At 42.5% G+C, this 22,821-nt stretch overlaps 1 protein-coding gene across 1 annotated transcript in view; it reads right to left on the bottom strand.

Moving 5' to 3' along the window:
* The window catches only part of plppr2a (phospholipid phosphatase related 2a), a gene marked incomplete at its 3' end in the record, with an annotated part of 51,366 nt that overhangs the window by 15,331 nt on the left and 13,214 nt on the right, over positions 1-22,821 (bottom strand). The window contains exon 3 of the mRNA XM_080044351.1: positions 11,009-11,197. Coding sequence (XP_079900477.1) covers positions 11,009-11,197 — 189 coding nt within the window. The remainder of the gene's footprint in view (positions 1-11,008; positions 11,198-22,821) is intronic.

Raw genomic sequence — 22,821 nt, 5'->3', positions numbered from 1 at the left:
TAAGACGTGACTTTGGAAGCTCCTGCAACATTCGCTAAATTATTTACTTTTGGCACATTTTTACTAATTTTTTTGGTGTGAATTTATTTCCCAACACATTACTTTAGACTTATTGCCTTCAAAATGCCTCCTAAACCGAAACCCGGGAGCAATTTACCTCCTCAACTACAACGGCCTGCCGCGAATACGGCATCCCCGCCACACAGTGGCCATGCACGCCCGGACAGAGGCGCTAGCCCCCCGGCAGATATTGCTACCTCCGGTTTTAAGGACGAGCTGCTCCGCTCCCTACGCAGCGAGATGGCTGCTATTTTCAAGACTGAGCTTAATACGGCTCTGGGCGAGAATTTATCTTCTATCAAGACGGAGCTGCAGGCAGTAAAGTTGGAGTTATCTCAAAGTATAACCAACATCCAGTCCGAGGTAAACACTCTAAAGTGCACCGTAGGCGAAATGGAAACTTCCCTCTCCACTTGCACCGACGACGTTGCCGAACTCCAGGCTAAAGTGGACAATATGGCGGCCGAACTCGCAAGGTTGGATAATAAATGTGAGGATCTTGAGGCTAGATCACGGCGCAATAATATAAGGATCCTGGGGATTCCCGAGGGTTCGGCCAACTCCTCCACTACAACGGCCGTCTCTACTCTGCTCAAGGAGGCATTTAAACTTGACAAAGAGCCCCTCCTCGACCGCTCTCATCGCACTCTTCAACCGAAGCCAGGACCCGGAGACCGCCCTCGCCCTATCATCGCTCGTCTGCATTATCACACGGACTGTGTCGACATCCTGAGGCGCGCCAGAGCCGAACAGCGGATCAAGATTGGTGATATGGTCATTTCTGTCTTCCCTGACCACACAGCGAAAACGGCCCGAGCTCGAGCCGCTTTTAATGACGTCCGTCGCCAGCTCCGCGAGATACCAGGGATTCGTTTTGGACTGTTCTACCCGGCGCGCCTCCGTATTACGCACAACGGTGCCGAGAGGGAATTCACATCGCCAGAAAAGGCCAAGGCGTTCATCTCAACATTGAGCAAGTAAGAGGACTGTCAAAAGAGTAATAATGTTGATGTTGCAGTAAACCTATTAATGGACACTCGCTAATTATTTGATCTTCACACCAAGTTATATGACGTTTAAGTGGACCTGTTGTGCCCTAATGTTCATCACTGACAAGTTTGCAGGAGCCCAAGCTTAACTATTCTGCTCCTGTTAGTTCAAAGCTGTAAGTATGTTTCTTACTGATTCGACTCTCTGTGAGTCAGCACTGGGTTCTCCATCGTTTGGGGATGGGGTCGTTGTAAGTGCTTTGGGGTGGGAGGGAGGGAGGGAGGGGGGGCGGACTGTGTTTGCTATTTTGGCTGTTATGTCCACCTTGTGTTTACTTTTTTTTTTTTGTTGTCATGCCTTTTTCTCTTTTTTTCCCCCTTTTTTTTTCTCCTTTTTTTGGGGTGGGTGTGGGGCTCCATGCTCATTGTCTTTCTTTATCTTAACTAATGACTGCTAATATTAGTAATTCGGGAATCCCTCAATTCGGTTCCTCAGTGAGGTTTGTGAGCTGGAATATTAAAGGTATGGGGAGCCCCATTAAGAGGTCGAGAGTATTTGCTCATTTGAAACGTCTTAAACCTGATTTAGTGTTTCTACAGGAGACTCATATGCGTACTAAGGACCAGGTCAGACTAAAATGCCCCTGGGTTTCTGAGGTATATCATTCAAATTTCAACTCTAAAGCCAGAGGGGTTGCCATTTTAATTAGTAATAAAATTAAATTTTCAGCTTCCAAAACTATTTCTGATACGAATGGCAGATATTTAATCATCTCAGGTACACTGTCTCATGTTCCCATTTTATTGGTAAATATATATGCCCCCAATTTTGATGACCCACACTTTATGAATAAGTTATTTGAGCGCCTCCCTTCGTTGAACAACACCCTGCTTATATTTGGTGGCGACATGAACTGTGTAATTGACCCCAAACTTGACCGCTCTAGTCCTCGCTCCCTGACCCCATCGTCAATGTCAAAGGCAATTTCTGACTTTATGTCAAAAAATGGTTGCATTGATCCTTGGAGATTCATTAACCCCCATTTAAAAGAATACTCCTTTTTTTCACCAATGCATCAGTCCTTTTCTCGAATAGATTATTATTTTATTGATGCCAAACTGATTTCTAAAGTGAAAGCTGCTGAATATCATCCTATTGTTATTTCTGACCATGCCCCTCTCTCTCTGGATATTCAGCTCTCCCCTCAACCGAAGTACTCTGGTTTATGGAGGTTCAATACTTTACTTTTGTCAGACCAAAAATTCAATAAGTTAATTGCGACCACAATTGATGATTTTATTGCGACCAATCAGAACGAGTTAGAACCTATCTCTTCGTCATTGTTGTGGGAATCACTAAAAGCGGTCTTGCGGGGCCAAATTATTTCCTATTCTGCACATTTGAACAAAACCCGTAAAAATAAACTTCAAGAACTCTCCACTAATATTGGCAATTTAGATCATCAACTTGCTGCCGGCCCCTGTCCTAATTTGCTCAAACGTCGTGTAGACTTACAGACTGAATTTGATCTGATCACGACCACTGATGCGGAGCGTTTGCTTTTGCGCTCACGCTCTACATATTATGAACATGGGGATAAGGCAGGTCGACTCCTAGCTCACCAGCTACGCCGCCAGGGAGCCTCACGTGTAATCGCTCAGATAAAAGATTCATCTGGCAATTTACATACTGACCCTACTTCCATTAACTCAGTTTTTTCATCTTTCTATTCTTCCCTATATAAGTCGGAGTCATCATCTGACCCCACCGAAACTAATTCTTTCTTAGACAGTCTAAATTTCCCTGTAATAAATCCAGACGTTGCCAAACAACTGGACTCACCACTCACGGTAGAGGAAATCACTTGCGCTATGAAAACCATGCAAAATAATAAAGCTCCTGGCCCTGACGGATACCCAGTTGAATTTTTTAAACGATTTCAGCATAAACTGGCCCCCCTGTTGCATTCTGTTTACATTGAATCCTTACAGAATGGCTCTCTGCCTCCCACTTTGAGGCAAGCCTCAATAAGTCTGCTTCTAAAGAAAGACAAAGACCCTAAGCTCTGCAGCTCATATAGACCCCTCTCGTTAATAAATGTGGATGCTAAGATCCTTGCTAAGGCTCTGGCCCGTCGCTTGGAAAACATTCTTCCCACTATTGTCTCAGAGGAACAAACTGGATTCATAAAAGGACGCCAGCTGTTCTATAATGTACGCACCCTCTTAAATATTATTTATTCTAAAAGCACCACAACAGTTCCTGAACTAGTTATTTCTGTTGACGCCGAAAAAGCTTTCGACAGGGTCGAATGGGACTACTTGTTGGCTGTGTTGAACAAATTTGGCATGGGCACTATATTCAATTCGTGGATACACCTGCTTTATACAGCTCCACAAGCCAGCGTCACTACAAATGGCATTCAATCCAGCTTTTTTACTCTATCTCGTGGCACTCGGCAGGGATGTCCCTTGTCCCCTTTATTATTTGCCCTAGCAATAGAACCCCTGTCTATCTATCTCAGGTCCTCTCCCATTTTCACCGGTGTATCAAGGTCAGACATGGTATTTAAGCTTTCTCTTTACGCTGATGACCTATTACTGTATGTCTCGGACCCAATTCGGTCTATACCAGCCATCTTATCCTTCCTAAAGACATTTGGTTCATTTTCAGGGTATAAAGTGAATATTTCTAAGACTGAATGCTATCCTATTAATGCTTCTGCACTACAACTTAATCAGGCCAATATTCCTTTTAAGTTTAGCCCATCTGGCTTCAAGTATCTAGGGATCAATGTAACAAGAACATTAAAGCTACTTTTTTCTTCCAACTTTTCCCCCCTTCTGTCCAAAATCAAATCTGACCTTCAAAGATGGAGAAGTTTACCCTTGTCTTTGATTGGAAGAATTAATACAGTGAAAATGAACATTCTACCAAAATTTTTGTTTTTGTTTCACTGTCTCCCCCTATTTTTGCCTAAAACTTTTTTTAAAACCATTGATCAAATTATTTCAGGCTTCTTGTGGTGTGGAAAGGTTCCCAGAGTCCGTAAATCATTATTGGAGAGATGCAAATTTAATGGTGGTTTATCTCTCCCTAATTTTCAACTGTATTACTGGGCGGCACACATCCACAAAATTACATTTTGGTTTAATTCAAGTGATCCACCATGGTGTAAGTTGGAGGCTCACTCTTGTTTTTTGTCTTCTCTATTGGCTCTACTTACCTCCTCTATCCCAACCAGCCCCTCTGGCTTCACAAACAACCAAGTAGTGAGTTCCACACTCAAGATCTGGTACCAATTCAGGAGACAGTTTAAATTTACTTCGGCTTCAACTTCAGCTCCCTTACTAAAGAATCACCTATTCAAACCCGCACTTACAGACTCCACCTTTTCTGTATGGCACGGTAAAGGCCTGATATTTTTTAAAGACCTGTATAGAGACGGTATTTTCCGTAGCTTTACAGACCTGTCTTGTGTATATCAGCTCCCTCCCTCTCATTTATTTCGCTATTTTCAAATCAGACACTGTGTCAAATCGCTGTTTCCAAACTTCCCCTCCTCACCTACGGTTCAGTTGTGGGAAGAGTTTCTCTGTTCCAGCCCCTTTCAAAAATCTCTTATTTCTAAAACGTATAACAAACTCCTGTCCTATGACAGCTTACCATCCACTAAGGTCAAGACGGCCTGGGAGCAGGAACTGGGGCTGAACTTAGAGGATAGCTACTGGGAGTTAGCTCTTGACAAAATTCACAAAAGCTCATCTTGCGCTCGTTTGACACTCATACAGTTCAAAGTGATATTTAGAGTCCATTTTTCCAAAGCTCGACTGTCACAAATTTATCCCAGTGTCATCGATAGCTGCGACAGATGTCATTCTTCATCATGTAATTTAACCCATATGTTTTATTCTTGCCCTCTACTATCTCGCTTCTGGCAGAACTACTTTGATACAATGTCAAAAATACTTTTGAGGACAATAATTGTCTCTCCTCACATTGCTATATTTGGGATTCCTGTTGATTACAAGCGTTATACTTCCAAGCACTTAGACATTTTAGCGTTCACCTCTTTACTGGCGAGACGGCAGCTTCTCCTTAACTGGAAGTCAACTAAAGCTCCCTCCAGCTCTCGATGGCTCAGTGATGTCATGTCTTTCCTCAAGTTAGAGAAGATTAAATATTCACTGCGAGGTAACACAGACAAGTTCTACAACAAGTGGCAATCCTTCTTAACGTTTTTCAACTCGCTTTCTTCTATGCCTCCTGATTAGGGCTGCGACTAACGATTGTTTTGATGATCGATTGATGTGCCGATTGTTTTCTCGATTAATCGATTGTTGATCGATTGGTGTTTTGGTCCGTAAAATGTCAGAGAATGGTGAAGGGTGTTGATAAATTTTCCTGAGCCCATGTTGACGTCCTCAAATGTGTTGTTGTGTCCAAAACACATAGATGTTTCAGTTTACTGTCATAATAGGATTAAAGAAACCAGAAAATATTCACATTTGAGAAGCTGAAATCAGAGAATTTGGAAATGTTTTATTAAAAAATTACCTGAAACGATTGAGTAATTAATTAATTAATCGTTGCAGATCTACTCCTGACTGTTAGGTCCCACCCCACCCCCCCTTTTATTTTATTTTATTTAATTTTATTTTATTTTATTTTTGTGTGCTAATTGTTTTATTTGTACATGTTATTGTATTTTAAATATTATTATTATGATGATGATGATGATGATGATGTTTATTACAGCTTGATAATCCCTTCCTGTAATGTTTGTGAAAAAAGAAAAATCAGAAATATGGCATTTGTTTTGACTCGTCAAGTTTACATGTCTATGTATGCACTGTGCCATATTTTCAATAAAAATATTGAAAAAAAAAAAAAAGTAATGTTATGCATCAAAGACAAGGCATGGCAAATTCTATTTATAGTACTGTCTGTTGCATGTATCTCATACACAGCGGCAACGCAATGTGCTTTACAACTAATATAAAATATGCAAATAATGAATTGCCTTGGATATAAACTGTGAAAAAGAAAATAACTCATTATTTCCCAGGGTGCTACAAAATCATTGTATTAATCCTTCAGGGGACTTTTTTTTTTAAATCGTTGTAACCTGTATCCACTCACACACTTGACCAACTTATTACGTTATTAAGCTTTGTTCGATTAAAGCTGGGAGGTGGATGACGGCAGGATGCTGATACTGCATTCATATCTGTGATAGATATGAAGACCTCAGCATGTTAGTTTAGCTTAGCATTAAGACTGAAATACAGAATTAAACAGGCTGACTCTGTAACAACATATACTAGCACCTCTAAAACTCCATAGTTGCTTTAATCCTTGCAAAAACTGTAATGTAAAACGACAAACTACCCACACCCTAGACCTTCAGAATGGGTCCATAACTTGTGACTAATGGCTTTGTCAATGATAGTCAATCATTTGGAAATGCTCTAAATATTAGTTGCATGGTTTCCATAGTGTTCTTATTAATGGCTCATTCTCAAGTTTATTAATCAAGCATCAGTAGAGGATGAACCATGTGATATTGCTTCTTATTTGCTGTTTTGGACTACAAATGGCCTATTCTTTTTCACTTTAGTGTCTTAATTAGACGTTGATATACATGCCCTTGAATGTAAACTGGGCTTCCACTCTATGTCAAGTGGATGAGTCAGAACAAAGCTTTTTCCTGAGATAAGTATTTCCTTTGTGTCTGGATGACTTTTGTAACATACAAGCCTCTGGAGTCTGATTATCTCTCTCTCTCCCTCTCTCCCCCTCTCCCCTCTCTCTCTCTCTCTCTCTCTCTCTCTCTCTCTCTCTCTCTCTCTCTCTCTCTCTCTCTCTCTCTCTCTCTCTCTCTCTCTCTCTCTCTCTCTCTCTCTCTTAGCCACAGATTGGAGAGCTCCATGAGTTCACAGATGATAAGTGATAATTGGGAGGTGAGACAAACTATGTGTGAGGAGCGGTCAGAGAAAGCACAAGGTTGAAAGAGAGTGAAGAGGCAAAGGAGGTGTTGATGAGAGCGGAGGACATCTTGGAAAATCCAGGGAAGGTGGAAGGTTTATTCAAACTAAAGGAAAAATTGAAAATGCTAAAAGTAAAACTGTTAAGTGCTATCAGACTGATGGTGGAATATAGGGCCTATTTTCTAACCAAAATACAAAGGCAAGACTAAACACAGCAGAGGCTAAAATGGCAAAGGGGAGGGGGGAATGGTGATGAATAGAACATGAAGGCAAAAAAGTGTGGATGAGATGTAAGCAATGTAGCAATGGTTGTGGAGAAAGGACAAGCAACCGAGGTAGAGCGAAGAGAGAAAAACAAAAGTGATCAAAGTAAGGAGGAGCACGGACACACATAAGCACACACTGTCAGATTAGATCTACATGTGCAAGATAATAATTCATCCATGGGCCTAACTGGCTTACAAGCTCCATTAGGCAGAGATGCTTCGAGATGCCCCTTAAAATGAACCAAAACGGTGGTCGTGTGGAGAATTTTTAGAGTTAATGCCGACATGGCAGTTGCCTTGGGGGTTAAATTTGAAACAGCATTAATCTATTCATAAAAGCACAGATGGTTGTCCTATTCTGAATAATAAAGTGTAGCTTTTTTGCATGCAATTACAAAAATGTGCGACTCACTTTTACCAGACATTTCTTGTAAAATGTGCAATCTTGTTAACTGTTAAGCAAATTAATGAACTGCGATCCGGCATGAATTTACTGAGCAAAAAAATACCATTTTACAAGATTCTCCTTTTAAAATGAGTCGGAAAAAATGTGACTCAAATTGTGCTGAAACTTCAAAAAGGTGATTGATGCTTTTAATTAGGTGTCGGGACCGAAACCGGGAGCTGGCAGGAGAACTTGGGGGGGCCCTCTTTTGAGCTTGGAGGACCCTGGCACCGAGTCAAATACACTGATAGCTGATTAACCTACAGTGATTCAACCAGGCAGGGTCTCATTATTTTAACTGTTGGTTCTAAAAAATCAATTCCAACCATAGGTAGTATATAATATGGATGCAGTATCCGTGCTGACCTCAGTTATTCACACGGCATCCAATAATCCTGGTTTATCCGCGTCGCCATCTTGTGAGATTTTTACTCCGCCTCACGTCGGGGGGAGGGAGATACGCCCATCTAGCTGACGTATACCTCCGAGGCAAAGTGAGGGACAACGGGCGGAGAGCTGTCACTCAAGAGATCGCGCCAATACATTTTAACCTCCAAAATAATAAAAACTAGCCTGCTAGAAAAAATTCAAAAATTCAGTGTTGTCATGGAGATATTAACTAAACATACAGACTAGAATGGTTTTGTGGACCAGGCTGTAAATAGGTTTAATAAGACTTTGAAAACGGCCTGTCTAACAAGTGAGTCAAAGAAAAATTGCTCAGTCATGGTACCACCCCCAGTGTCCACCAGAAAGTACTACAATTTTGGTCACTTCCTTATTGGATGCTGGTAAAAATCTGAGGTTTGGGGCCTGATTCCAACCTGTTATCTGCTTTTACAGTTACTGTTAGTAGCATAAATACAGAATTGTGATGTTGACAATCAAAAGACAGTCAAATTGTTTTCTGAATACAATGCCGCACATACAACCATTTTAATTGGCAACAAAAAAGGCTCTAATAGGTCCAGCCATCGGTCTTTTTAAGCATTTAGGATAGCTGGCTTTTGTACTGTGCGGACACCTCATCAGCGAACACCAGCCTCTGATTTGCTGATGCACTCAAGAAAAATAGATCTTACCTCTTTGGGTACAGCGCTTTTGCACCAGGCTTGCACTATATCGCAGGGATTTACAGCTGTGATTTACCTCGCTGCTCGTTACACACACACACACACACACACACACACACACACACACACACACACACACACACACACACACACACACACACACACACACACACACACAGGTCAGCACAGGTTAGGGCAGATTAGCTGGTGTAAGTAATGTGCTCTGCCACAGATCAACTTTTAAAGTAATTTGAACCCCCAGCCAGGGCAGCTTTAAAGGTCTGCTTGGTCTGGATTAGTGAGTGGAGCTTGGCGCTAGAGAGTAAATGGTAAATGGGCTCCACTTATATAGAGCTTTTCCCCGGTTTTTCACAGACCCATTGATTTGTACACATTCACCCATTCACCCACATTCATACACCGATAGCAGCAGTTACCACGCATGGGGCAAGCTAACTACCGGGAGCAATTAAGGGTTCAATGTTTTGCCCAGTGACACTTCATAATGTGGCAGGGAGACGGGGGATGGAACCGCCGACCCTGCAACCCAATGGACGACTGCCCTAACTGCTTGGCCACAGTCGCCAATGCCGAGAGTGCAATTTCTCCCTGCATGTATCGGCATTGTTGTTATAGTAATTACCTGTAATGTTTGCGTTGGTATGCATTTTGTATTAAAAAGTGAGGCCCTCGCTTGCATGAATGCTATCTTAAGTCCTCTCCTTGAATTGGGCAGAAGAAAAACGAGAAAACCCTCCCTACTATTCTATAAAAAATGGATTGCCCCTCCCTTCATCTGAGGGATAGATAAAGAGGCTTCTCCCTTTTCTGACCCCCTTCCCCTGTCTAGGGAATTTTCATACAGTCTGTTAATCAATATTTCACTTAGACAGACACACATGTATCAACTTTATTAAGATGTATAATCATGCACATTGTTTTAGTCAGGTGAAGGTATAAACATTGTCAAATCCTGATATAACTTCATTGAAATTTCCATCTTCACCCAAACAGGATCTTTGTGTGTGTCCCGCTGATATTTTTGTCTTTGCAGTGGGTGAAGGAGGCTGTGGTTTAGTTCATGCATGTAATCCGGTCAGTTTATTTGTCTGCTTTGCATTGTGGCCATGGGCTGGTTCTGTCTGTGTTCTGTGCTTTGTGTGTGTGTGTGTGTGTGTGTGTGTGTGTGTGTGTGTGTGTGTGTGTGTGTGTGTGTGTGTGTGTGTGTGTGCACTTTGTGTGTGTGCTCTTTGTGTGTGTGTGTGTGTGTGTGTGTGTGTGTTCTGCCGAGGATGTGAGCTGTTAGGGTTTGTGTCTGTGCTCAGAGTCAGCGCCAGGTGTTATGAATTTCACGCTCACTGCCTTCCTTCTCACTCGGGGCTCAACAGCTAACCTGACACACACACAGACACACAGACACACAGACACACACACACACACACACACACACACACACACACACACACACACACACACACAATCCCCAAGCCTCCAAATTGCCTTCCTTTGTGCTCATTGTCTCTCCTTCTCACCTATCATCCCCGGTTTTTCAGCATCAGCTGCCTGCCATTATCGTTCTGTCTTGCCTCCTAACTTTTTTTGTCGCTCTCTGTTGCTTTTTCTCTCTTCCTCTCCTCCGTTGTCTCTGACTGTTCCTCTGTCTGCCTTTCCTTCGCTTATTCTCCTGACTCTTTCTTCCTGTAAATGACCTGTCTGCCCATTCCGGTTACATCTCTGTGATGTCCTAGTTGGTTCTTGACTCAACTTTTTTTCTCAACGCACACACACGCCTGAACGCACGAATACACGCATGCATGCATGTACACACACACACACACACACACACACACACACACACACACACACACACACACACACACACACACACACACACACACACACACACACACACACATCAAAAACCCACAAAGTCCTAAAAAAAACTCCTATAACTCATATAAATGTCATAGCATGTGAAATCACAGTTAGAACTTTTTTGAAAACTTTTAGATTTCTATTAATGCTCTTTCCTTTTCCCATGCACACTCTCCTTTCCCAGCAGAAAGTCGCCGCACACACACCCACCCACATTATCACTCCCTCGCTTTTTTTCTCAAGCACCTCTTATCTCTCGACCTTTTACTTCCACACTTCAAATAAATAACATCAGCCAGCAGCTCTTACCGTGAGCGCGGGGATGGCTGTGACCAGCGAGTACATGAGCACGGGAGGGATCTTGCTGGTGTCCTCGGGACCCGGGTAGGGCTTGGAGAAGGTCTTGTCGTAGCAGAAGAAGCCCTGGATGTGCACGGGGAAGGTGTCTGTGTACTCAAAGTAGTATGCCAACAGCACCGTCCCAGCCATGATCACCAGCTGGAAATAGAACATTATCCCTCCGTTAGGAACAAAGTGGAAGGGCAAAGGAGAGGATGGAGAGGTGGAAGAGGAGGAGGTGGAGGTGGAGGAGGAGGAGGGGGTGCAGAGGAGGAAGAGGGGAGAATGAAGTCCCAGTTCCCCTCAGCCACGGGGAGATGCATAGGAAATACGGACCGCGAGGGAGACAGAGCAAGTAAGGTTCAGTGCTTGGACCTAAGAGAGAAAGAGAGGGAGAGAGAGATGGAGTGAGACAGAGAGAGAGAGAGAGAGAGAGAGAGAGAGAGACGGACAGAGAGTGGGGGGAGATGACACCACAAGTAAGCAAAAAGGGAAATCTCAAGAGATGAAAACGGGAACAAAAAAAACTGAATAAATGACGGTTCCGTGGCAGCCACAAGCAGTAAAAACAAGGAACTGCATGGGGAGCGAGCGAGAGAATGAGAGAGAGAGAGAGTGTGTGTGTGTGTGTGTGTGTGAGAGAGAGAGGGAGGTGTGAGGGAGCGAAAGGGGGAGCAGCCTTTATGCTGCCAGCACTCATGAAAGCTACTGTTGAGCTGTGGGTGTTTTTGTAGATACTGTGTGTGTGTATGCATGTGTGTGTGTGTGTGTGTGTGTGTGTGTGTGTGTGTGTGTGTGTGTGTGTGATTGTGTGATTGTGAGACTGTGTGTGTGTTTTGTACAGGCATCCTTTTGAGGATAGATTTAAACTGTTAACCATCGGAGTGAGGACATTTCTGTTAAGTGAGGACATTTTGCCTGGTGCTCACTTCTTCTAAGGGCTGTGTTAGGGGTTGAGACTTGGTTTAAACGTTCAGGTTTTAATTAGATTTAGGTAAGGGTCACTGTAAGGGTTGGGGTTATGCATTTACTGTGCAGAAGGGGATGGGAATGATTTACAGTCACTGAGTGTCCTTACAAAGATAGAAGTACAAGGGTGTGTGTGTGTGTGTGCGCATGCGTGTGTGCGTGTGTGCATGTGTATGTGTCTGGTAAGAGCCTGTGAGCACTGGAGAGTGAAGTGTGTTTTTGACATGTGGTTTTCACCATCAGCTGATGTCTATGCTAAAAAGTTTCATTCCTAAAATACTTTGACTAACTCTGTAACACTCTATGATGTTTGTCGGTGGCACAGAGGAGACACAAGAATGAAGAGATAAAACTCAATATAGGCCTAATATAATCAGATTACCTTTGTTCTGTAATGATTCTTTTGAATGGTTTTCAATATAACAAAAAATAGCTCCATTTATTTTCTTATCCATTCATTTTAGCATGAAATCAGCCTTCATCCGTGCCTCTCTTGAGGGAGATGTGTTTCCCTATCTGCGGTTGTCATGGTGAACAAAAACAAACTGAGGTTGATCAGGTGTATAATATAGTGTATTTTTAGCAGATCGGCACCAAAAAGCGTGTAGAAACCAGACTTTTTTTGTAAACGGTGGTGTTTATGTTACACTCTCTGACCAGAGTTGAAATCGTCAGCACTTTGGAACTCTGTTTGTGCTTAATTGTAAGTGCGTGTTGGATGTGAGGGTGGGTATAGCATGCACACCTGACGGGAGCTGTTGGGTTTCGCTTTGGGCGACTGTTTGATGTGTGTGACTCACAAAGCCCTTCTCTTGTTTCCCCTGTCTGATTGCGTACAGCGCTCCTTCACTGCATTTACCCAGCGCTTTGTCACTGGTTCTGACTCGTGCTTATGATTGTGATTGCTCAACTAAAGGAACACCATTTATTTACAACACCACCTTAAAATCTGCATCATAGTTCAGCTACACTCACATGCCTCCTTTATTTCCACTGGGAACCATGGAGAGGAAGGGGATGCTATTTTGCCCCGAGCTCCTCCTGTAGAAATCTGCAGTTCAGAGTTCATATTATTGAACTTTAACATGCAAATCCAACAACACCTTCTGTGGTTCTGGGTTCATCCCCATCCCCCCCCCCCCTCCCCCATTTAAAAACCCAATGTGTTCGGAAAGTAACAAAAATACAGCAGGAACTCAAAGGTAATGCAGCGTAACAATTGCATTGTGCATTTACCCAGCTTTACAAGGATGGAAAATGTGGCCTGTATGCTTCCACCATACCTGACACGAGTGCTTGTGCATGTCCACATATTCATACATCAGCTCTTTCTTCACAACATACATAAAACCCCCTGCCCTCCCTTTAGCATACATCTTCCGCCTTGACCTCTCATCAGAAAAAAAAGTGCTGCCATATTAATAAAACAAAATGGGGACAGGCTTAGTACAGAAGCCATCCCAATAGGACCTATTTTTAAGCGTGGAGCCTGCCTTCATATCAACGCTTCTAAGATGTATTTAAACACCTGTCAGCAGATCAAGCCATTTCCACACTTCGCCTCATTACGTGCTGACATAAAAAGGACCCCCTTCATTTCAGGTATTACAACAATCTGAACAGGCTTAAAGAGGACCTATGATGCTTTTTGACTTTTATGACCTATAAACGTTGTTATGATGATTCATAGTCATGCTTAACCATACTAAATTATCAAATAATGACTTACATGCATTTCGACGTATTGCCTGCTGACCGTCTGGGGTGTCTGTGCAGAGCACTAAACACTATTCTAGCCAGTCGAGAAGTCACGTCTTCAAAGCGGTCTACCCTTTCATAATTGGTGACGTCGCATAAAAATTGGTGATGTGACCACGCGGATGTTTCCATGTATGGTAATGCTGTCACTTCCCTGTTCGCGTCTGCCTCGCGCCCTTATAGGTCCATGCTCGCGCTTCCCGCCACTGAAAGTGTTTCGGAAGGAAGGTAACCAATCACAACGGAGTGGGGTTTGCAGGAGGGGGGGGAGGGTAGCGGAGATGGCCGATGCACAGGCGGAGGGAGCGGAGATTGCCGAAGCACACACACTCAAGTGTTGACAGGATGTGCTGGATCGCCAAAATAAGAGAAAGAGCTTCCCGAAAATCTACATAGTTTTTTGTGATGTGATTCGTGTCAGGTTGCTCTATAGCAGTGTAAAACAAGAAATTAAGACCAGAAAAGTAGTATAATAGGTCCTCTTTAAGTGTCTTGAACATGCTGTGGATGTGTGCAACAAGTCCAAAAGAAAATTTGTTTTGGTAACACTTTATAATAACTATCCGTTGTAACTTGTTAATAGATCATTAGTAAACTCTTAATTAATGATTGTTAATGATTTGTTAAGTGTTTGTTAGCAGTTTGTTAAGGATTTATAACAATGGTAGATAGTTAATAGCTTAATAATTGAATCAGTTCATCTGGGAGGTAATCCGAGATTAACTGATCACGTCACGTTCAAGTCCATGGCATGCACAGTGTGTATTGAGTTTATTTAAAAATATTTGAAAATGGGGCTGCCCTCAGTTGCCCATGCACTGTGTATAGTCTATAGCCTATTTCAGCCTCGTCCCAGATGAACTGATTCAATTATTACGCTATTAACTATCTACCATAGTTATAAATCCTTAACAAACTGCTAACAAACACTTAACAAATCATTAATAATCATTAATTAAGAGTTTACTAATGATCTATTAACGAGTTACAACGGATAGTTATTATAAAGTGTTACCTTTGTTTTTAATTGATTTTTTCTTTGAGTCAGAATGAAAAGTACTCGTCAGCTTAAAGAGGAGGGCTTATCAATGATCAATTTTGAATGAATAGACAACAGTAATGAAGTGCACACACTTAGAATTGAGTGACCAACACTTGGGTATTTTAATTTAAGTAATGTTATTAGTCCGTACTTTTAGAGAGAGAAGCATTGTAACCTTTATGCAATAACACATTGATGACAACTTCCAATCATTTATTAAATCAGGTCCCGAATATTAATTCTGTGGAAAATATGATGCTTTTTCAGAGCCCTCCTTGCCTCTTATTGGATTGAGGAACGCTTATACATTCCGGCTGCCTCTGTCAAAATTACTGGAGAGGTTGTGTTATATTTACCAATCACATCAGTAGATCCTCGTCCTAAAACACTTTTTCTATTGTAATATTAAAAGTACAAATACACTGTCTATAGATAAGTTACACAGCAAAACGTCATTGTGTAGCTATAGGCTATCATACACTGTGATAAAACAACAATGCTGTTTCTTTATTTCCATGTTTTCTACATAAAACATCAAATCGTCCATGACACCTTTTATTGGATTTTTCTTTCAAAACTCGCCAGCTTGAAACATAAAGTCTTGATACTTTTTATTAAAAAACAAGCTCCTCTCATGAAAGCCCGAAAGCAGTATAACAGTATATTTGCTCTACAGCAGTTATGTAAGGGTTTCTCCACCACTGATGAAAGTATGTTCAAGGAAAACATTGCAACCTGTTGGGTATGATAGTCCATGTGTCCCATTGCCATTGAGGCTCAGTTGCTTTGTTTAATTCAGCATGAGCAGCATAATGCGATACAGCTAAGGCACACAAGTCCTACAACAACAGACAACCAAAGTCAAAGAACAGACTTCAATTTTCACATTATCTTTCTCCCAAATGGGGCAGTGTGTAGTACCCCTCGGAGCACCATCACGTGTCCGTCCCCTTGTATGACAACAGAAGTGCTCTGTCTTGCCCTTAAGAAAACACTGCTGAGATACTCATCCTTCCACCCCCTCCATTATGTTGTATCCCCCCCTTCCCCTCCCTTTGGTCTCAGCTGTTTCTGTCATTCTCCATTTCTCACTCGTCCACTATTTCTCCACTTCTGTGTCGCCAAGAGGCAGCAACGGTTTACGACAACAGTGACATTGACTGAAAAGAGGGAGACGGAGAGCATTTCAGGAGCACTGTGGAAACGGATCCAGGGAACAGCAACAGACCTTAGGCGTGTGCTGTGGAGGACCTATACCACAGTGAGCCCGAGGCAGCTCTTAAAATATAATCACTCTCCCGGCCTGCCTTAACCTGGATTAAAAAAACATGCCAACCTTGCGCAAATCCTACATTGACAGGTTAAAAAAAAAGTCTGCCTCGAGGAACTGAATTCATTTTTAATTAATATGAAGGGGAGCATGCATCTAAATATAGTGCTGTTACCTGAGTGAGTGATGCATGTGTACCTCTACAGTACAGCAGAGAGGCTGAGGTATGAGTTTGTGCACATTAACTGTTTTGTGAGCCTTACCCAATATGCATATGTGAAATCTTGCCACCATGGCACAAAACAGCATTCTGAAACCAAAATAAAACTTTCTGCTGTGAGGGTCCGCAAGGGTCCAACAACCCTGTCCAGTGCTGTCATTAGAGCAACTGTCATGGTTTTCATTAACTCAGCAGGGCTCTCCTTTCTTCATTAGCAGCTTTTATTTTGATTGGACACAAAGTGTAGGGGGGTATAACCACAGCTGGAGTAGCGAACTATAGGCATTGTCTGTCAAGCTCATGGATGTATTGAGATCACTTGATAGTGTGTTCCAAGATAGTGCCTATTTCATTCCTAATGAAGCTGCATACAAGTACTACTGCTGCCCTTACTTTGCATGCAGTATGCATACAATTGGGACATACTTTTTTGTCAAAACATTGCACTTGAACTTTGACCTTCTTGCCTATTGATCTGTCAAATAGCTGGTTGTTCTCTCTTGTTGGATCAGTTGTTTGTAATGTAAATTTGAGGATGTACAGTGGATTGTTGGAGCCGAAAAAGGCATGCTGGCATACAGTACATACTGCAAAATGTGACTGGATGCAGTAGGACTTCTGGGTATTTTTGGCCTACTGCATTTGACATGCATGTAATGGGACATCCAAATGCTTTTCCTGGCATGCCGACTAGTACAGAAGTACGGTTATTGGAACGCACCCCGCATCTTGGCATCCCTCAGTTTATTTTTATGCTTTGCTTCACTGAAGAGAATAAACATTTTGAATGGGAATGTTTGCCCAGTCCAAACACACAGTTTCAAAAGTGGCACTGTATCTGACAGCGTGGATGAGTGCCACAAAGTTACAACAGTATAGATATAAAACATTATTCCTATACTCAAATGTTTTGTAACATTTTGCACGCTAGATCGCCACAGGATGTGTAACAGGCACAAAGCACAGAGAACAAGGGTCATCACGGCTGCCTCTCCTGCGGTCTCCAGAGGTCCAGCACTGTCCCTGGGTGCTGTTTAAAGCCATGTTCCCTGAAAGAGCCGTTTTGTGTTTTTACGGACGGAGGATTTAGAGCAGAAGGATGGTGAGGCGCAGGGGTCCAACCGTAAGACACATGCCGTCCATTAAGAGGCCTGCCATCCACACACGCTACAGTGCACCTGGCCAGCATGACAGGAGTCCTCAGGGAGGAGCAGGGGGAGGAAGGAAGGGAAAGAATAGAAAACAGGAAGAGGGTTCAAAAGTGGAAGAATGGAGGGAGGAAAGAAGAGAGAGAGACAGGACGGAGAGCAAAAAAAAGGCAAGATGTGACATTTTGTGGAAGAGGTACGACAAGAGAGAGAGAGAGAGAGGGGGGGGGGGTTGTGAGGGAACAGGTGCAAAGCGCGGGGTGGGTCTCGAAAAACTTTACCACCCGCTTTCTTTGTTTTTTTCCTTGTCACACCCTTTTTTCTTCACTGTTATTTTTTTCTGCTTCTCTCCATCACACAGCTCTAACTCCACGGTACTGTCAGCAGCAAAGGATGACTATTCCTGTGATTCACTTTGTGGAAATGTTAAAGATGAAAATAAAAAGGCTTTTGTGTCAGTGTGGGTTTGACTTGATGGCTGACTGGCAAATGTGAAAAAATGTATTTGTGTGTGTGTGTGTGTGTGTGTGTGTGTGTGTGTGTGTGTGTGTGTGTGTGTGTGTGTGTGTGTGTGTGTGTGTGTGTGTGTGTGTGTGTGTGTGTGTGTGTGCACTTGTCAGCTTTTTGGAGAAGCTAAGGCCTTGTCATGATTTGACTGAACGTGTTTTGCTTGTTTTGTGCCCACTGAGGCCCTTGTTTAGTTAGTTAAATCATTAAAACGTAGGTGTCAAACGTTCAAATGTTGTGTTTTTTTCAGAACCTTGTGCCCTGAACTGCTTGTCCGCCCTGAACAGTAAGACTAGCAGGAGGGGAAGGAAATTACTGGAGTCAGGAACGTAACCCCAACCCCCTTAATTCACAATGTTTTGTTTTAGACTCCACTAAATATACAAACAAGGCATATATAATTTGTTTATAACAAATCTTAAAACGTGCTGGTAGTCCCCATTTCTTTATGCTGTAAGCTAAGCTAAAAGTGCGTGGCTATAGCTTCATATTTAACAGACAGATGTGTGTGTACATTAGTATGCTCTATGAGCCTGTGTTTGTGCCATTTTATGCAGTGAACACTATACCTGCAAATAACGCTCTACAAATAGAATAGTGAGACACTTCGCTCTCTGACAAAACGGCACAGCATGGAAACATCATCAATTATTGAACAACTGGTGTATCTGGTTTTCATATTCCAGAAAAAAACAGTTTGATCCTTCAAGACCTTGTATTGTTTTATAGTGAGTTGGAATAGGTTTCCTCGATTTGGTTAAAGCCAAATAACTCCTACCAACTAACACTTTGCCAGCACAAGCACCACCAACCCCACCCACCCACACATGCACGCACGCACACACCCCCACACACACACACACACACACACGCTCCTCCCACACTCCCATTCCTTTGTGTCTCTTCCACACTTTCATTAAAGAAAAAAGCATTGCCTCGACACCATTCGACACATATGAAGGTTTCTGTCACGCCAATGTGGGTCATTTTGTGTAAACTAGAAACTGACAGGCGGTCAGTGCTAATTACAGCTTCGCGGCAGGAGCTGGAATGGCTCAGTGGTCTGCACTGATCTCTAATCAGTCGTTATAAATACGAGAGAGGCTCCCCATTGAGACTGGAACAGAAGGGACTGGGAGACATGCAGAAACAAAACAAAACAAAGCAAAACAATTATTCAAAAGGCTGCTTATTGATGCAGACACAACCACATACAGTGACCCATCTCTGAATGAATTACCCCCCAAATGTTCTTGTCAGGCATAAAAACCATGTCCTGTGGCCAACAGAGTTTTTCTGTCTGTGTTGATTGTTACGTATAGGATACTTCAAAAGTTTGCAAAAGCTAAAGTGCGTAACTTATGTTGCCCCCATGAGTAATAACAACAACATTGTTGGCGCATCTACATGAGGTAAGCCGTCAGTGATTTACTGCTACTGCTATTTGTTTTCTTAGCAGTAAGAAACAATGGAATACTGAGAATTATAGAGAGAGATTTTTGTAGTTGATTGGCTGAATCAAGTCATCTTGTTTGGCAATGGCTTGAATGTAACCAACATTCATTTATATGAAAAAGTTTTGAATTTACAACCCATGGCTTTATTGTTTTGGTTAAGACATATCTTTTTTAGGAGGTGATGCTGATGTAGCTCTGTGTCTGCTGGGTGTGTAAACAGGCAAACACAACTGTTATAACAGGCTTAAGGTGATAACATCATATTATCACAATAAAAACAATGAATATAGATTTATCATTCGATTTAATTAGTTTTTCTTTTAAAAGGATTAAGAAAATTATTTAAAAGGGTTACGGTTCGGGGCGCCCTTAGCCCCCCCCCCGATGGGCCTCGGCCAGCAGCGGACCCGGGTTCGATTCCAGCCCGCGCTCGTTCTCTGCATGTCACTCCCCTCTCTGCCCCATTTCAACTCTGTCTCTACACTATCAATAAAGCATAAAAATTAAGATAAAAGACAAAAGGGTTACGGTTATATGTATAACTTATTTGCACTAAATTTTATGAACTAAAAGACAAAAATGTTATCCCATTGTCCATCACTATATTTATTCTAATGCAGGATGTTATAATTGTTTTGTTGCAATTCCTTTGTAGCTGCATAGAGAACCTTTGTCAACTTAATATCTCATACTTGTTCCGCAGCTATCTATTATTTATAGATGATGGATCCTTAGAGAATGTTTTCCACATTATTAATTGTGTCTGATTAAGATCCATGTGTGGCTCCCTGGAAGTTTCACCGGCCATAGGTTTACCTGTTGATAGAATGTGAGATGATGTCTGGAGCAATGACCCTTTTGATATTAGTTAAAATATATGATGATAGAAAAAACTGTATATTCTAACTGTGCTTTCGCATTCTAAATCTATTTCTAATTGACAGTCATGTCACATACTGGCATATTTTTATTAAAGCATTTGCTCTTTGTCTCTCAACACATTCATTCTCCTCTCCTTTTTTAACATGCACCATCACTCCCTCTATATCTTACTCAAACGATGACAAACAGCTACATTAAAACAATGATGTTTTGGAGCTGGCTTTGTGCACCCAATATATTCTCGCACTTTGACGGAAGGAGAGCATGATCAATAGGCTTGGCGGGCACAATAAATGGTTTCCGCAAGAACTCGACCCTGATGGGTTTGATAGTACTTTGCAAATGAATGAGAATAACAGAGAGAGAGAGAGAGAGAGAGAGAGGCAGACAAACAGAGAGGAGTATTTTATAGTCTATAAAAGTTAAGATGGAGTACTTAGGAGTGAAAAATGTGAAGGATTGGGAGTTGGAATAAGAAAGCGGCAGAACCAATGGTGCATTCAAAGAGCTACTGTAGTCCCATTGGCAGGAGGAGAGCAAAAGAAAGACGAGGGAGAGGAAGAGGCGTTGAGAGAGAGAGAGAGTGAGAGAGGGTGGGAGGATGATGGTAGGATGATGGGAGTGGGGTGAGATGGGGTGAGTGAATAAAGAGGATATGGAGCTGGCCGATGGAGAGGGCTGCTTGGCCTGCTGTGTTTCTGTGCAGGACAGACAGAGAGAGAGAGAGAGAGAGAGAGAGAGAGAGAGAGAGAGAGAGAAAGAGAGAGAGAGCGGGAAAGGGAAAGGGAAAAAAAGAGTGTGAGATTTTGTACTTTACTTGTGTGGAAAAGAGGACTCATGAGGAAAGAGATGAGAGGAGCACCGCTTTAATCATCCTCCAGTAAAATTCCTCTTTTTTTAAGATTCTTTTTTTGGCATTTTTATGCTTTTTATCATTCAGGTCGGTGATACAGAGAAGAAATGGGGCAAGGAGGAGAATGACATGCAGAGAACGACCACGGGACTGATTTGAACCCGTGGTCTGCTGCTTCTGAGGACTGAGCCTCTATGGGTGGGCCCTCGAACCGCTACACCACCCGTGTTCATCTGTGTGTTTGACCCTGTCATAGGCTTCTTAAGAATCACAGAATCAATTCATAACTGCCACACAGCATCACACAGTAGGCACTGCTCAGGAAGGTTACCAACTCGAAACAAAATAGAAATCTAAATGCCTTTGCTCGATCACACCTCGGAGACACTGTACACCCAAAATGTTTCCGCCTGCATGTCGTTTAGGCCTACCCCGATATCCTTTTTTTTTCTCGGATGTCTGCTTGTCTTATCCTGATGTGTGAGTGCTTGTTAGGGAGAAGGGGGGGCTTCTGTTAACTAGACCGGGGAGACTTCCATGTGACAGGTGTGAAGCAACCCGGGTGTCGCCCGCCATTAAACACAGCGGCCTATTTATAAAAGACGGAGGAGGCAGCCGGATTCATGCTGATGTGTCGCTCCGTCTATTCTCTACGCTTTCGCTCAGGTGTTAATGAGGCTCGTGAGACCGTTTGTGTGTGTGTGTGTGTGTGTGTGTGTGTGTGTGTGTGTGTGTGTGTGTGTGTGTGTGTGTGTGTGTGTGTGTGTGTGTGTGTGTGTGTGTGTGTGTGTGTAACAGTAAATTATGTGAGAAAGAAAGGGAAGTTGGGGAGAGGGGGGTGCGTAGCGATTTATGTAAAAAAAATCTCCTGTTGATGAGTCAAGTTCAGAACTATTTGAAAGACTAGACAGCTCAAAAACAAGGCGCTCACAGTGGCTGGTAAAGAGGGCTCCAGCTGTGTGACAGCATTGCCCTCTGGTGGAGAAATCACTCAGACCTTTTCACCATGAGCATGCTCTGCTTCCTCCATCCGAGGAAAAGGAATACATTCACGCTTCACAAATCCATGTTGAATTCTATATGATAAAAAAATTGTACTGGAGTGTATTGGGAAAGACAACAAAAGCAACACCAGGGGGCATAGGTTGGTCCACACAGTTTTGCGAAGCTACATAGAGCACTCACTCACAAGATCAAAATGTGAGCAGAAGCCTTCGTTCCCATCCAGCGGACATCCATCCAACACATTTTATATTCTCAAGATGGAGACCTCTGGGGAGAAATACGGAAAGGGTTGATTGAGACGTTGGCGGCGGCTGGGACGTGGTTTTAATTTAGATGATGCTAATAGGAAAAGATCACACCCACACTCAGCCACATGGAGAATATATGATAGAGGATATGCAGTGCTTGATACAGTCTTTGAGCTCATCCAGGAATTGTGTCTAAAAACCCGAAGGTAATTTAATCTGACCGGTCATCAGTAAAGAGCACAAACCCTCACACTCACACTCTGAACGTTTAGGGACCGTATAGCAATATGATGAATGGCAGGGGTTGAATGTAAACTGTTGATTTAGAAAAGTGAGTAAGTAGGTAACTTTATTTTACAAAGAGCATCAGAAAAAAGCCATATTTAATAGAAAAATGGGTCTTGAGCTGAGTTCACAGATCTTA

Source organism: Ammodytes marinus (genome assembly GCF_949987685.1).
Source record: "Ammodytes marinus genome assembly, chromosome: 16".
NCBI lineage: Eukaryota > Metazoa > Chordata > Actinopteri > Uranoscopiformes > Ammodytidae > Ammodytes > Ammodytes marinus.
This window is presented reverse-complemented; position numbering and strand designations above follow the sequence as displayed.